The 17,660-nt window shown below is 38.8% G+C and overlaps 2 protein-coding genes across 2 annotated transcripts in view; both read left to right on the top strand.

Annotated features, from left to right (window-relative positions):
- LOC102897997 (maltase-glucoamylase, intestinal) overlaps window positions 1-1,228 on the top strand; it is a 71,016-nt gene extending 69,788 nt beyond the window's left edge. The window contains exon 48 of the mRNA XM_006910464.3: window positions 276-1,228. Coding sequence (XP_006910526.1) covers window positions 276-353 — 78 coding nt within the window. The 3' untranslated portion in view covers window positions 354-1,228. The remainder of the gene's footprint in view (window positions 1-275) is intronic.
- Window positions 1,229-11,317: 10,089 nt separating this feature from the next.
- Window positions 11,318-17,660, top strand: part of LOC102878555 (probable maltase-glucoamylase 2) — a 70,312-nt gene continuing 63,969 nt past the window's right edge. Inside the window, exons 1-2 of the mRNA XM_025045843.1 lie at window positions 11,318-11,420; window positions 15,463-15,542. Of these exons, the coding sequence (XP_024901611.1) occupies window positions 11,318-11,420; window positions 15,463-15,542 (183 nt within the window). The remainder of the gene's footprint in view (window positions 11,421-15,462; window positions 15,543-17,660) is intronic.

The following is a 17,660-nucleotide window of genomic DNA, read 5'->3' as shown; positions in this document are numbered from 1 at the left end:
TTGTCTCCACTTCGTCTCTGGGGGTGTGTCTATGTGGTGGTTGTATATCGCATTATTTTGGGACTTGTATTTCCTCTCTCACTAAATAATCTTTGTGCACCACGTAATTAAGAAACATCCTCCCTCCTTGAAAATTTGAGAGCGGCCTAGATGCGAGGTAACGGATTGTGAAAGTATCAGAGCATCATGTAGACAGTCGGCGTGTGTCTGCTTTATTTGAGTGCAGGAAATGTCAATCGCCAGATGCCCAATGCTTTTCCTTTGGTTCCCAACAGGTGTTAAGTATCGATGTGACCAACAGAAACATCAGCCTACATAATTTCATTTCCTTGACATGGAGAAGCACTCTGTGAATTTTAAGAACAAGATCCTATGAATGTCTTTGAAACTACTTCTACTTCGTGCTTATAAAATTATTGTGTGTTGCTAATTGGTTCATGCCCAGTGTGGGTAAAATATTTTATTAATTATGTTGTGTGTTTTGTCTGTGTCTCAGCTCTCTGGGATAGGCAGTAGGGAGGTGTGGAAAGTCAGTGGGTTACCTTAATGTCTGTATGTGATTAGTACGTTATCAGTTGTTTATCATAGAACATTTACTGAAGGTGAGCTGGGTCCGTGATGAAGTGTGTGTCTGCATGTGTACATGTGTGTGATCAGGGAACAGGCCTCGCTTTCCTGCTCAATACACAAGGAAGAGCTTTCTAGGACAGTTCCAGGTCCTGAGCTAACACCCCAAGAAAGTATCCAGAAAGAACACCTGCTAGTTGGTAATAGGGAGAGGGGAACAGAATGCTGAGAGCATGGTAAACGGGGTAGAAGAGGCAAACAGAAGGAAAGGTAAGCAGGAAAGACGAGAGGAAATAGAAGATGACAGTAAGGATCATGACATTAACCAATGTCATCCCAATAAATTTAATTAAAAAAAAATTAGGAACACTAGCTTCATGGGGAGGAGAAAGGAAGAACCAACTCACTTAAAAGCAAGAAGCGGGGTTAGGGGAGGTTCTTAGCATATGGGAGTAGGGGCGAGGATGGGATTTAAGCAGGCAGAGCTGAAGGAAGGAGTTTGAATGTAAAAAAACCAAAAAACCTTATTTTTGCAGTGGTGTGCTTTGAAATGTGTAAATCTTATTTCTCTACTGTGTGCCTAATGTACGTAACCGCAATTCACACACACGCATGCAACTTCCATGCCAGAGCAAAATAAAACAAGCAGATTTACAAGAGATTTTGAATTTTGTGATATTTTGACCATGGGTGATCTCACTTCAGATTAAGGCCTCTTCCTGTTCAGCAAACCCTTGTAAATTGATCTCGTTCTCTTTGGCATCAGAGTTCCTGCTGTCTGATCCACCGATGGAATGATCAGCCTTCTGAATACCCACCCTTTCCCTTATACCTTTGGCATGGGTTTTCATTAGATTCAGGTTCGTAAGAGAGTACTCAGATTGTTATTGTTTTCATCTTCATAGCAGTTACTATATTTGGTTAAAAGATCAACTCTGACAAAACAGAATCTGCAACCCTATTGGTTAAAACATGAGATGGTTAAAATTTGCAGTAAAGAAATTGTATATTAATGTTCAACAGGGATTTTAACTTTTAGTATTACTTGACAACGAGTGTGTTCGAAATGAATGTGTTTACCTCTCTATGACATTTTTTAACACCAGGAAGCCGTATTCTACTTGCATCCTCATGTGTCAGTACCTGCATAAGTCTACAGAAAATAAAACTGTTAAATTGGCATGATGTTCTAATTATCAAAATAAGGGGCTCGTGGATGAGGGCTTGATTTAGTTCTTCTCTTTCTAGTTACTTGAGGTGTAAAGTTAGGCTGTTTATTCGAGACTTTTCTTGAACGTCACTCTAAGAACCACTTTTGCTGCATCCCATACATTTCGGTGTGTTCCATTTCCATTTTCATTTGTATTTTTTTATTTCTCTTTTGATTTCTTCTTCAACTCATTGGTTGTTCAGTAGCACATTATTAAAGCTCCACATGTTTGTGAATTTTCTAGTTTTCTTCATGTAATTAATTTCCAGTTTCATTCCATTGCGGCTGGAAAAGATGCATGATATGATATCAATCCTCTCAGATTTATTAAGACTTGTTTTGTGGCTATAACATATGATCTTTGAAAATGTCTCATATGCAGTGAAGAATGTGTATTCTGTTGCTTTTAGATGGAGTGTTCTGTAAACATCTGTTAGATCTATCTGGTCTAATGTGTCATTTAGGGCCGATGTTTTCTTATTGATTTTCGGTCTGATGATCTATTAATGTAAGTGGGATATTACAGTCCCCTGCTATTATCATATTTCTGTCTATTTCTTCCCTTAAGTCTGTTAATATTTGCTTTATATTTAGGCGCTTCTATGTTGGGTGCAGAAATATTTATAAATGTTATGTCTTCTTGTTGGATTACCCCTTCATCATGACTAACACCCTTCTTTGTCTCTTATTATAGTCTTTGTTTAAAAGTCTGTTTTGTCTGATGTGAACATAGCTACTGCCGTTTTCTTTTGGTTTCGTATGCCTGGAATATCCCTTTGCTTTCATTCTGCGTATGTCCTTATATCTAAAGCGAGTCTCTGGCAGACAGCATATGGATGGGTCTTGTTTTTTATTCATTCAGCCACTTTATGTTCTTCAGTTGGAGAATTTAGTTCATTTACACTTAAAGCGTGTTTTTCTGAGGTATTTTTTAAAAGTATCACATTAAATAATGTGATCTAGCAAGTGAGGATGATAATGTCATAATTTCATTGTGATGATCAGCATAAACTCTTTTGAGATATGTAGTTTCATATGTGACATGAAAATATCTGTGATTCTGTTTTCTAAAAACTCACATGTCCTATTAAAACTACTGTGCTCTGTTGTCTACAATCATAATCTAAGTAAATTCCAGTTGGAAATTAATGAAAAAAGATGGATTTGTCCCATATACGTTCACAGGTTTCCTAAGTTATGCCCATTGGAGGTCTGGGGACTCTAGTTCAGGGACCTTTGGATTAAGCATGTCAGTGTCCCAGATTTCAGTTTATCAACTTGGTCACTATGTAGCTGCAACAGTTGCAAGAGTTCCTCGGTTTGTCATATATCTCTCGAATTCATTAATCCTTTTGGCTTTCAAGCAGCCAGTTCCATACAGACATGCAGATGTTTAGTCTAGAATTAGAAAGATTTTTAGCAACCCTGGGAAAGGGGGTCAGTGGAGGGATTGTCTGGGTGACCCCCTTAGTTCCTCTGTCTGGAGCAGAGCTGTCCATCTCTAAGCATAAGGTCTTATTCCATCACACATGTTGGGTCCACCGGTTGGGGCATTCTTTGCTGCTTTTGTTTGGGTGAGAAAAACTCAGAAGCAATCTTTAGGTCAGGAGATCTGGTTAAATCTTTTCGTTTCTCTGGAATCACGTTTCCTCATCTGCAAAATGCTGGTGTCTGACTAAAACTGTGATTTCTAAACTGTGGAGCTGTGCAGAGCCTTAGGGCCTCTCCTTGCTCTCTAGGAGTGGGGAGAAGGTGGCTTGGTGGGTTCTGAGCTCCCCACCTGGGCTTCAGTCATTCACTTGTTTATATACTGGAACAATCCTATTCGAATAAAGGTGATAGATAGATAGATAGATAGATAGATAGATAGATAGATAGATAGATAGATAGACAGACAGACAGATGGATAGATACACATACATATATATGTATATATATGCTTAATATATAGCATATATATACTTAAAATTATTCAAATGGAATATATATATCCCCATATACTTTACATAAATTATATATATATGTAAAAAGTTTGAAAATTAATACACCGGATCAGCAATTTTCCAATGTTCTGGTCCCAGGACCGCTTTGCACTCTTAAAACTTATTGAGGATTCTAAGAGCTTTGTTTATGGTGTTATAACTACTGACATTTATCTTATTAAAAATTAAAATATGTATGTTTTCCAAAACAGAAATCAGTCAGAAGATATGCACTACTTTACATTTTTGCAAATCTCTTTGAAATGTGGCTTAATAGAAAAACTGAATTCTCACATCTGCTTCCACATTCAGTCTTTTGTGATAGGACATGTTATGTAGCTTCTGGAAACTCCACTGTATGCTCATGAAAGAGAAAGTAAGAAAAGCAAATATGAAAATAATTTTACCTCACAGTAAGAAAAGTAAGAAAAGCAAATATGAAAATAATTTTACCTCACAGTAAGAAAAGTAAGAAAAGCAAATATGAAAATAATTTTACCTCACAAACCCCCTGAAAGGTCACAGGCCCTCCCAGAGCACAATTGGTGGATCACTGCTCACAGGGACATACCTCTTTGTGGCTGCCTCATAGCAGCCCCTGCAAAGTGGACCTACACTTATCAGCCCTGGCCAGCTATTAGGGGAAAGGTTGGGTTCTTCTTGCCATACTCTTCCTTCTCCAGGTCATGTAACTTCATTTTATCTCTTTGTACCTGTGCCAAACTGAAAAAATAACAATCGAAACCCTTTCATATCTTAAGGAGAAAGATATTTATTCATTTTCTTATGAACAGCATCATTTTATAACATTAATTATCATAGGTACCTACAAAAACAAGGTCGTGTTGGCCTTAGCAGATATGGTCCGGGTGTCACCATTTCCTTCTTGTCATTGCAGCAATGTCATTGAGAGTTTTCTGTCTGGCCTTGGAGGGTGGTGCTCTGAAAGCTAAGGGTCATACATATTGTTGTCTTCTGACCCGATGATTCCAGCCATCTGCTCGCTTTGACCACGTTATGAGTTCTGCCGAAAGCTAACTCCACCACGTCTTCTTACTAATAAACCACTAGAGGATACAGGGTCATATGCTTGTCTCTTCCCTTCAGAATACCTCTGTTACTTTCTCATTGATCAACACAAGGATGTGACCCAATATCTTTCAGTTGCTGATTAGCAAGAAGGAATGGCAAAGTTAGCTATTTTCTGTACTTTAAGAATCAGGTTATAGCTGGGCTCCTCAGTCAGCATTATCATGTGAATGATGTCACAAATGAACACAGGATATGAGGAGTTAACAGCGAAGTATTACAGAAATAATAGAAAGAGCTTATGTAATAATAAATCTCCTATCTTGATCTTTTGCCAAGATGTCCTAATTTGAAATGAGATCCAGGTACATTTTCCCCTAACAAAGGCTCTCTTGTACTAGAGCAAAAGATAAGGTGGATGTGTCATTCTAGGAGGTCATAAAGGCAGAAAGCAAGTCTCTCCCTCTCTCCCCTCCCCTCTCCTCCATACCCCTTCCATCCCCTCCCATCTCCCCCCCTTTATCTCTCTGCATACTTGCCACACACCGAGCATTTGAAGCAAATATGCACTACTATGGGTACTATATTACTTATGGATCATAGGTGCCATCAAAAGATGGCATGCTGGCATATATTGCTATGTGTATATGTGTGTGTGTATGTGTACATATATATATACACACACATACACATATGTGTATATATATACATACGCATACATATGTGTGTGTGTGTATATATACACATACACACACACACATATATATATATTATCCTATATATACCTTCATATATTGCCTACGGGAATGTAAAATGTCGCCATCAGTTGGAAAACAGTTCTCCAGTTCTTCAAAAACTTAATGATAAAGTTACATACGATCAAGAAATTCCACTCCGAGGTATATCCCCAAGAGAATGAAGCTATGTGTCCACACAAAAGCTTTGTGCATGCATATTCATAGCAGCATTGTGCATAATAGCCCCATAGTAGAAGCTACCCAAATATATATCAACCGATGAGTGGATAAACATGATGTGATATATCAATGTAATGAACGTCATCCAGCCACAAAAAGGAATAAGAGTACCGACATCTGCAGGTGCCTGATACCTGCAACGACATGGATGAACTTTTAAATATTATGCCGAGTGGAAGAAGCCAGACACAAATGGCCATTTATGCGACATGTTCAGAATAGGCAAATCCATCAAGACAGGAAGTCTTTAGCAGTTTCGAGGATGGAGGCGAGGAGAAAGGGAAGTGACCACTAACGAATATATCTTCCTTTGGGGATGATGAAAACGTTCTGAAATTAGATCGTGACGATGGCTGCACAACTTCGTGAATACACTAAAAGCCATGGAATCGTACACTTTACAAGGGTGAATCATGGTTTGTGTATGACATTTCAGTTTTTTAAAACCCACATTTTTTCTTAGCTAACTTAAGAAGAAACGAATCAGTGCTATTAGTGACTCATTGAAACTGCGAGAGGGCTAGAGAGTCAGGCTTGTACTTGGAACTAGGGACGACAGCTCAGTTATTCTGTGGCAGGTCCCACCACCACTGCCCTTGGCACATGTCTGCCAGCCTGCAAAGCCAAGACTGAGCACAGGGTGCCGAGAGGTCTCCCGTCCCTACTGCCTCTAAAATGACGTTTCTTCGCCATCCTGGATTCCACATGGCACTTCCACCTTTTTTTCCGCTTTCTTCTGGATCACAGGCTGAGCACAGGCCGCTTGCCTTGACCTTGGCTGAAAGGGAGACTGTGAAAGAAAATGTCTAGCCTCTTCCTTGGGGAGGCAGAATTCTCCAAGTGGGAATTTCCTTAAGTATTAGAAGAAGGCTTTTTAAAAGATGCCGATCAGTCAGAGTGTGACAAATTTCCAGTGAAGGTGTCTTCCTACTTTAAGATTCTATAATTTCTGCTTTAATGGTACTTTCTTATTTAAAACGATTGGTGGGAAGACTTACCTGAATTAATGAAGAGCTGAGTTGCACCAAGAGACCTACGGGAGGCAAAAACGGTGAAAGGCACGGTGCGATCAGCCAAGAGCTATTCATTCTTTGGCTCACTTTTCAACGAATAGCTGTATATTTAAAAATACTTATGGATGTTGTACAGAGCGTGAAGCACAGGCGATACACAGTGAAGAAGATGGGGAAGACCTTAGCTCTGAGCTCTTTCAGCTGCGTACTCAGATAAGCAAGTATAATATTATGTGACAAGCAAAGTAATTGGATAGGAACGGGAACGCAGAGGCATAACTATTAGAATAAAGCTCCGCCTTCCCTTTTATTAACAAATGAAGCTTCCTTCATGTCACAGGGAAAGAAAGCGTTCCTTTTATGGTCTATCAGAAAATGCGCTTCTCCAATCGCCATGAACTTTACAGAGCAATAAATCAGTCCTGCCAGAAGCCGGCTGCATTGGCCCAGTCACCTTTGCTCAGTGCTCCGTAAGAACAGCTGAGGGATAGAAGCAGCGAAGAAGATACAGCTATGAGGTGAGTGCTTTCCCCGCTGCAGGTGTGCTCTGGACAAGGAGTGCCCCTTTCTTCTTGTGCATGTCACTGTCCCCTCTGCTAAGTGATCTGGACAACCTAGACTTTTCTTCTGGACCTGATATTTTTTTCCCTTTACATCGACTATTTGGAGTGGGGATGAGGCAGTGTGTAGAGTCGCAGGCTCACTGGAGAGGAGAAGTGTGTGAGTGTGTGTGTGTGTGTATGTGTAGGGGGGTGCGTGTGTGTGCGTGTGTGTATGCGTGTGTGCATGTATGTGTGTGTGTGCGCGCACGTGTGTGTGTGTGTGTGTGTGTGTAGGGGGGGTGCGTGTGTGTGCGTGTATGTGTGTACGTGTGTGTGTGTATGTGTGTGTGTGTGTGTGTTTGAGAGGGGGTAGGACAAATGGGAAGGTCGACTGTGTGATGTTTCTCTCTCACTGCGAGAAACCAAGGAACAAATGGCCAGATGAGAACCTTCTGGTAGCTAGCCGAAAGTAGCAAGGATTAAAAGGAAAGTGAATGCATCTTTGGGGGAAGAGAAGGAAATGGCTGTATGATTATTAAGGCTATTAATAATCTGGATTCGAATTATTCTAAAATTGTGTTTGATACAGAAAAGTGCCTTTGATCAGGGAGGATTTCTAAGTGCAGAAGAATTTCTACTGTTAGGAATCCCTATTCCTGCCTTCTGCCTGGATTATAATAGTTCCAATGGCAGAAAAATGCCTGGGATTGTCCCCAGAGCGTCCTGACCTTCCTGAGCCTCAGGTGCTGAACCTGCTCCCCCAGGAGGATTAAGGAGCCTGCTTCCCGCTTCTGGTTTGTAGAGGCCAGAAAGGAAAGTCTCCTCATGGAGAAAAACAACACTCGGAGAAGGAGGCTAACTGATGGACGATGTGTTTGCCATGGTAGTGAGTCATGGACTTTATGTACAGGAAACTAAATTAGGTGTTGCGAGTCTATAGGGTGAGCCTCTCAAACTTCTTTCGCTGCCTGCTCATGCTGTAGGAAGATCAGTTCAGCTACAGTGCGTTTAGTAGACATCAGGAACAGAAAGAGTGGAGGCAGGGAGCCCGTGGGGAGGCTGTGGTCACAGGTCAGGGCAGAACCGATGGCCCGATGAAAGTATTTCCAGCACAGCTGGAGAGGAAGGAGCAGATTCGAAAGATATTGGGAAAAGTACTCCGACTGAACTGGCAACGGGCTTTGAGAACTAAAAGAAAGAGGGGACTCAAAAAAGTCACCTAGGTGTTTAAAGAAATTGTGATTCTGTTCCTCAAGGTATGAATTATTTGAGGAGCAGCCAATTTGGCAGAATTGGCAGAAGTTGGAACACGGGTATGGGGAGAGTTGATTTCACGTGTAAACATGTTGAATTTGGTTAAGTCTGTGGGACATCCAAATGAGACATCCAGTAAGCAACTGACTATATGAATGTAAATCTCCGAGCTAGAAATCCAGGTTGGATCGTCCTCAATTGTTATATGTAGTCACGTGAATGGCAGAGATTGCTCAAGGAGAGTGGGAAGGGGGCCTATCAGGAAAATGCAGAGAAAGTCGACATCTCATGAAACAGAGGGCCACAAAGAGCATTGAAGGGGAGCCGGAAAAGTAGGTGAAAACCACCAGGATGGAATGATATCAAAGAATCCAAAGGTGAAGAATTTTACAGAGGGAGGAGTAGTTGATGCGCTCGGTGGTTAAGACAGTGCCCATTGTATTCAGCAGCTAAATCGCTGGTGACCTTACTTAGCCAGAGCAGTTTCAGCGGAATGCAAGAAACGGAAGCCACGCCAGTCATAGATGAGGAAGGTAACGCAGATAGTGCGACAGTAACTTTTGGGAGAGTTAGCTATGCAAGGGAGAAGGAAGTTATAGTGGTGTTTAGAGAAGAGCGCAGAGTCATCAAGAGAATTTAGGGTGACGGGATGTATTTATAGGAGGAAAGAGCAAATCCAGAGGGAGAGTTTCATCATACAAGGAAGAAGAGGGATGATTGGTGGAATAAGATTTTGAGAGAGTCAAAGGCTGTGAGTACTGGAGAATAGAGACAAGGATTATGCTTGGAAAAGAGAAGGAAAAACTCTCCTATCGAGAAGAGAAAGAAAAAGATGAGAATTTACCTAGATAAGGAACATTTTTATAGAAAAGCCTGGGCTGAGAAGTAGGGAGGTGAAATCGTTTCTGCAAAATAGTTGTTTTGTCTATGATGTCGGAAATGATACTGACAGAGAGTAAGAGTGGAGATGACCAAGTTGGGGCTTGAAAAGAAGGATCACGTTTCAAATTTCTGCAGTGAAAAATGAGAGGAGCTCTCAAGATTGTCCGTCAGCTTCCAGGCCCAGTGTATCCGGGTGGAGGTGAACCCACTGGCTCCTACAGTGGGCCGAGAGCATCTACCCGGAAGGCTGATGTTTAGATCATCGGATAGATTGAGGTAGCAGAAGCCGATAAGGGAGCAAGGAAGATGAGAGCAATAAGAGATATTGAGGCCTCTGTCAGAGAAAAAAAAAAAGCCAGGAGAGACTAAGAGATTAAAAGAAAAGAAACAAGAACAAGAGCCTCAGTGTGATCGAAGAATAAGGAACAGTGTAATGTGAAAGCGAAAGGGCACGAGCTTCTGAACAGTGTCCAAACCTTTAGAGAACGTTTATGAGTTTATCTGAGCCAAACTGCTGACCTATGCTGGGGAGCAAGATTTCAAAAGCTCAGCGAATAACAGTTTCGCAGCTGCTTTTATGCGTTTGAACTTAAGGAGGGAACCTCAGGAAGATTCCACGAAGGTGGGAGAAAGCAAGGTGGGTGGTGGATTGCAAGAGAGCTAAGGAGATGATGTGCTCTCCTGGGTGGTTATGGGTTATTTGAAGGGTGTGATAACCTAGATGCATAGAAACAACAGACAGGGCTTGCTTATGGCAAAGAGAAGCCTTTTACTAAAACGTTATGTGCTTGGGGCGTGTTTACCCACCATGACGTGCCCAGCTAGGTATTTATGATCAGATCACGCTGTGAAGTTACTTTCTATAGAACCCCCCCCCTTTTTTTTTGCTCATGCCAGTAAATAGCAAGTAGGGGTTAAGAGTTCAGAAGTGAGATAATTCTAGAGGTGATAAATTTCAAAGTATAGCCAACATGTGGGATGATGGGAATGAGCGGTGACGTGAATCGCTGTAGTTGAAGAATGTCATATAATGCTACATTTATTATAATTAGAGGAGATGAATGAGAATACCTCCAGAATCTGACCTTATTTTGTAGGTGAAGTAACACACATTCAAATAGTTACAATACTGTCCGTTAATACGAATCTCGAGACACAAATCGAAGTACTTTGATTCCCAACTCTGTTTACCCTTCATACACTAAATATTTTTTAAAAGCTTGGGTCTATGCATGATCTTTAGGGCTCCTGTGAGCCACCAAATTTATATGCATTTATATGCTGTGAACACGCAAGCAAGCTTCATGTCAGAATTCAGGATCAGGTTCATTGCTGTTATCAGACTTGGAAAAGAGTTAGTGGCCTCTGAACAGTTAAACACCTCAGCCTCATGGCCTGGGGATCAGAATGAGAAGACGTGAATTCAGGTTTTGCTACTTTTTCCCTCCCCGAGTGTACCCTCCTCTCTACGGCCCAGAGTGGGTATGAGGGTCAAAGTGGCACCTGAAAGGGCTTTCTGAGCCATCTCGACCTCCCATCCATCTTTCTCCAGTACTCTATTTCTCTTCTCCCTCTCTCCCTCCAATTCTCTATGTCTGGTATATTTTTTTCCTTGGACAATACTCAATCCCTCTGTAGACGAAAAAGGCATGAGCCCAAGAGGTGTTTGATGCACAGGCTAGAGCTAACTGGAGACACCGTGATGAGTGGAAACAAATATTCTCTGGATCGTGTAAAGAGGAATGCTAATAATCAAGTCATCTCGAAAAGGAGTTCCCATTCTAATCATGATGTTTATGTATTCTTTTAGATCGATGGAGCTTTGTGGTTTCCTTTAACCCTGTTATCTGTGTCCATCTAGATGGCGAGGAAGCTCAGTATATTCGAAGTCCTTCTGATCACCTACTTCGTAATTGTATTGGTCCTAGATATCCTCTTGCTGATTCTGGTGTTGGAGAAACCCGGTAAGGGAGATGCTTGTGGCTGCCGGGTTGGAAGGATTGGTAAAAGCAGTCCCCTCCGGATGCCAGAGATCATTTTATGCCTTCACTCTTCAGCACGCCACCATGTTGCATTATTCACGATCCACACCCACATCTAATTTAAGTGAATCTCCAAATGATACGTTCTTCTTCTGTAACTAAACCTTGAATGCTAGTGATCTTCAAGGTCTCCCAAGTATCATTTGATGCAATGTTGAGAAGATGCACAATTAGGCTCATCAGAGGCCTGTTTTTCAACCCAGAGTCATGAAGCAATAGAGCCTTCAAGGAGAAAGAACAGTTGAGGTAACAGTTCTCAATCCCATTACATCATGGAAACAGAAATTAGGTTATAGGGAAGCCGAGGGCTGATACACTTGACCTAAATATATCAATTACGATTAGCCTCTAATCCATATTCTGATCGGAAAGGTTATGACTTCTTCATAGATACCTTCGAAACAGTTCTCTCACAGAAGCATCAAACGGAATGCCTTCTCCATGCACGCATAATACTCTAAATAAGAAAATAATATGTGTAATACAAAAATCTATTATCAATTACAATGGAATTCGAGGTTTATCCTGCTTGATAAATCTGCATTTATAAAGCTGACTTTATGAATGTAGATTAAGCATGCAGTAAAAAGAAATTGTACTGGCAGCAGACCTTGCCTGCTCAATCTCTTCACCATTTTTCACAGTAAACAGTAAGGCACTTTTCAGGAATAATGATGACTTTGAAAGGTGATTTGAAAACCATTGACATAAACCATTTTGGGCCTATGACTACTTTTTTCCTAGAAAACTTTTTTTTTTTTTTTGCATGACAAGTCCCATGAGATGACCATGTAGTGTATATGAATAAGTGGTTTCTTTTATTTAACATAAAACTAGATCTTCACACCTGCATTCACCACACTCGAATTAATGCAGAATAGTTCCACTTTTAACTGTTTGTCATAGTGGACTTACCTTCAGATATTTTGAAGCTATGTTTCTATGAGTTGAAAAGGAGTTTGTATTTAATTTTTATTGTGGTAACAGCTACCATGAAATCTACCGTCTTAACAGATTTTTCAGTGTATAATACAGTATTTTTATTTATAGGCACAATTTTATGCATCGGATCTGTAGAATTCTTTCATCTTGCACAACTGAAATTTTATACATGTTAATTAGCAATACCCCATTTCTCCCTCCCTCCAGCCCCTGGCAACTATCACTCTATATTTTGCTTCTGTGAGTTTGACTACTTTAGATAAATCATATAGATGGAATCATGTGGTACTTACGTTTCTGCGTGTGGCTTATTTCACTTAGCATAATGTCTGCAAAATTTATCCATGTCGTCGCAAATGACCAGATTTATTTTTAAGCGGGACAATATTCCATTCCATGTAATAATTATATCCCATGTATATACCGCATTTTCTTTACTCATTCATCCATCAGTGGACACTTAGCTTGTTTTCACATCTTGGTTATTGCGAATAGTGCTACAATGACTTGGGAATGCTAATATTTCTTCAATATCTTGATTTCAATTCTTTTGGGTAAATACCCATAAATAGGATTGCTGGATTGTATAGTACTTCTATTTTTTATTTTTTGAGGAACCTCCAAACTGTTTTCCACAGTGGCTACACCAATTTGCATCATTCCCACCTCAGTATACAAGGGTTCTAATTTCTCCACATCCTCACCCACATTTATCTTTTGTTTTCTTTCTAATAGCCATCCTAACAGATGTGAGGTGAGCTCTTATCGTGGTTTTAAGTTGAAGTTCCCTGATAATTAGTGATGTTGAGCATCTTTTCATATACCTATTAGCCATTCGAATGTCTGAAGAAATGTCTGTCCAAGTTTTTAACCCATTTTAATCAGGTTATTCATTTTTGTTTTTGTTTTGTTTTGTTTTTGCTATTGAGTTGTAGGAATTCCTTATATGTTTTAGAAAAATTAGCCTTTTTTCAGATAAGTGTTTTGCAAATATTTGTTCCCATTTCTTAGGCTGCCTTTTCGTTCTGCTGATGGTTTCCTTTGGTGTGCAGGAGCTTTTTAGTTTCATGTAGCCATCCTAACAGATTGTCTATTTTTGCTTTTGTTGTCTCTGCTTTTGGTGTCATATCCATGAAATAATTGCTAAGACAAATCTCATGAAGCACTTTCCCTATTTTTTTCCTATGAGTTTTACAGTTGTAATGGTCATATGTTTCAGTCTTTAATCCAATTTTAAAACAAATTTTTATTTACATACATATACAAACAAGTGTACAATCATAAAGGTAGTAGAGATGTTTCGAGGTCTTTTAAAAATAAAAACAAAGGTATTGAAGGGTACCTATGATGCCCACAGTGAGTGTTGCCTCAAACTTCAGATGGAGTTTGGGTTTTAGATGGCTCATGGAGCCCACTGAACCAGATCCTACTTCTGATGCTGTTATATTGGGTGGGGGTATCACAAATGTGATAAAGGCTAAAGTAAGAATAGCCAATGTTGAGTGAAGGTCTTTATTTCAAATGGGTACAATAATATCTTCCCAGTTTACCATCATAAATTGTTGAAAGTAAGTGAAAAAAAGCATCCACCAAAAAAAGACAAAAACAAATTCTGGAACAACTGGATATTCACATGAAAAGGAATAATGTTGGGTCCCTAACCGACATCACATATGACAATTAACTCAAAATAGGTAAAAGATTGAAATATAAGAGCCCAAACTATAAAACTCTAAGAAGAAAACACAGGTATAAATGTTCGTGACCTTAGATTAGGCAACAATTTCTTAGATATGACACCCAAAACATAGCAACCAAAGAAAAAATAGGCAAATTGGATGTCAAAATAAAATTTTAAAAAAACTTTGTATTTCAAAGGACACTGTCAAGGTAGTAAAAAGATAATTTACTGAATGGGGAGAACATATTTGTAAATGCTAAATCTGATAATGGTCAGTATCCAGAATATATAAGGAAATCTTACAATTCAAACCAAAAAAGAAAATTCAATTTTTAAAATGAGCAAAGATTCGGAACAGACATTTCTTCGTAGAAGATCTACAAATGGCAGATAAGCCATGAAAAGATATTCAGCATCATCAGTTATGTGGGAAATGCAAGTCAAAATGAAATACCCTTCACATCCACTAAAATGTCTGGAATAAAAAAGGCAGACAAGCACATGTGTTGGCGAGGATGTGGAGAAATTGGAACCCTTATATATTGCTAATGGGAAAAGAGTTTGGCAGTTACTCAAAAAGTTAGAGTTAACTGTATTATTTAGCAATTCCACTTCCAGATATGTTACCAAGAGAATTTAAAACACGTGTTCACACGAAAACTTGTACACAATTGTTCATAGCAGAATTCTGTATAATAGGAAAAAAGTAGAAACAACCCAAATGCGTATCATCTGAAGAACAGATTTTAAAAAGTGTTGTATCCATACAATGGAATCTGATTCAGCTATTAAAAGAACCGAAGTATCATTTCATGCTGCAAGGTGGATGAACCTTGAAAACATTATGCCAAGAGCAAGAAGCCAGACACCAAAGGTCACGTATTTTTATGATTTCCTTTGTATGAAACATTCAGAATAGGCAAACTCATAGAGACAGAAAATAGGTTAGCATTTGCTAGGGACTGGGAGAGGAGGGGAAGGAAATGATCATAAAAGGGTATGTGTCTTCTTTTTGGAGTGATGAAAATGTCTGGAATTAAATAGTGGTGATTGGTTGTATAATTTTGTAAAATACTAAACAACCCATTGCATTGTACACTTTAAAGGGTGAATTTTATGGTACATAAATTGTGAATTATATCTCAATATAAAAGAATCAAACACAAAACAGTCGCGCTTAACAGCTGGAGAAGTGTTAAAATTTGTATGCACATGTAGATGCCAGCTACTAGGGATCATTGCCTGGAGAGCTGGCTGAAAGTCTGTCACTTCGCCTACTTCCTTCCTGGAACTGTGGTCACACTACAGAATTTTTAATTTTGTTCTTTATTTCCTATGCAGAAACGTCATTTATTCCCGAATGTCCAGAGATCCCTGAATCCGAAAGGATAGACTGTGCTCCGGGCCAGACGGTGACAGAGGTCAGAGAAATGGGTTTCCTGTCATTGGCCCGCTGGGTTTTATTTAAAAGAAATGAGTATGTGAAGTGGGGAGAGGGTAGCTGTGGAGTGGATTATGGGCCTCTGATTTGTTTGGAATGATGTCTCCCTTGCCTTATCGATATGAACAACACTAAGGAAGTGAGGGAAGTAGGTTAGGGAAGAGTCTTGGCCCACGGAGCAAGTCCAAGTGGAGGGAGAGTTCCCAGGGTATTTAAATGTGTCATGAATGTCAGTCCAAGGGTGGCCACGGAAAAGCTAAATGTTTGTGGGCTGGACTATGTACTCTTTGAGAAGAGCCATCAAGCCCCTGTGGATGACCGAGTCACTTGGTGAACTCAAGTGATTTGTAACAAGAGCCTTCTGGAATCACGTGACTGGCAAGATTGCCCAAAGAACGTAGATTTTTCTGCCTGAGTAGCTCCCACAAGAATATCAGCTATTTGAATCCTGCTTAGTTTTGATTAACAACTTTATCATAAAGGTTGTATATGTTTAGATTTTATTTCTTTACTCCATATTTTATATTCTATATCCCATAACATCCTGTTAGGATGTTCATAAGCACTGCATTAAATGTTAGGTCACATTTAGGCAATATTGACATCTCAATAATTTTAAATCTTCCTATTTTAAAAATAGAGAAAGTCCATTTAACTTCTTCATATATACATAAATATGTATATATATATATATATTTCTCAAATGAGTTATGTTTTTCTTAATATATATTTTATTACATATGCATTATGAAGTTTTTTCCTAGATATTTTATATACGTCGTTTCTATTATAGATATAATCCATTTTATTTTCTAACTGGTGCTCGTCTATGTTATTGTGATAATATTGAAAATGGAGAAAGAAGGAAATATATGGAAATATATAAGGGCTTAAAACTAAAATAAGGATCTTAGGGCAGATTACATGCAAAAATAATTGTGTTCACCTGAATGTACTGGATTCCTTGTCTTACTGACTTTTATAGAGGTCCGTAGACTTTGGAACAATTTATGACAATGAAACTAACCTCTTGGACTTTACTGACCTCAGTTTCAGAGGCAGCAGAAATATTTAATGTCTGCTTCTGACTTAGGAAAAGCAGCTGTCCAGAGGTTTTCCAGAACCCCCAACTCTTACTGCACTGATCCCCTCCAGCCTTTTTATTATCTGAAGAGGATGAGGCAGGATAATTAAATACATTTAAGAAGATTTTATAATGTGTTTGCTTTGTTTATAATAGGCATCAAACATCGATTTAGTTATATACCTGTAGTGGTTTTCCAGAGCAGTTCGTCAGATGTTGCATCTATAATACTTGTCAGTACTCCATCTTTTCCAAACGAATAGTATCGTGTCATATTCTTTTTTTTTTCAATCACAAAATCTATACTGGATACATTCCTTTAATAAGAAAGATTCGGACAGTATGGTTATGCATAGAATAAAATGGGAAAGTCCTTATTTATAATGCTTCCTCTCTACCTCCAATTCCTGCCCCAGAATCAAGTCAATAGCTTGGTGTATGCTCTTCTCTTGATCTTTCTATGCTTTTGCATACATTTATATATTTTGCACATATATTTATGTTTTGCACATATATTTATATATTTTTTGTTTTAACACAAATTTGATTATACTATATATATTATTTTATAACTTGCTTTTTAAATTTAGGACATTTAAATCGACCACATGATTATATTTTTCAAATAGTTTGCTTCTATTGAGATGGTCGTATGATTTTCTTTTGTCAATGTTGTGAATTACATTAAAAGATTTCTTAATTTTGAACCATTCTAGCTTTCTCTTGATAACCCTTAACTTGACTATTATGAATAAATTTTTTAATGCACTAATGAATTCAGATCAAGCATTTAATTAAAATTTTATACATCATGTTTTTTTTAAATATGAAATTGGCTTGCTAAATATTTCTGCTTAATTGTTTATTTAGATTTTCCTCGTCTAACTTATTACCGGAATTATTCTAGTTTAATAAAATAAGTCAGGAAACTTTCCACATTTTTCTATGTCCTGAAAAGATATAGATATATAATATGAGAGTATTCTATTCTCCAAATTATCTGTAGAGGATATC

The sequence above is a fragment of the Pteropus alecto genome, unplaced genomic scaffold, assembly GCF_000325575.1.
Source record: "Pteropus alecto unplaced genomic scaffold, ASM32557v1 scaffold22, whole genome shotgun sequence".
Taxonomy (NCBI): domain Eukaryota; kingdom Metazoa; phylum Chordata; class Mammalia; order Chiroptera; family Pteropodidae; genus Pteropus; species Pteropus alecto.
The sequence above is the reverse complement of the archived record's forward strand: the minus strand, read 5'-3'. Positions and strand labels throughout refer to the sequence as shown.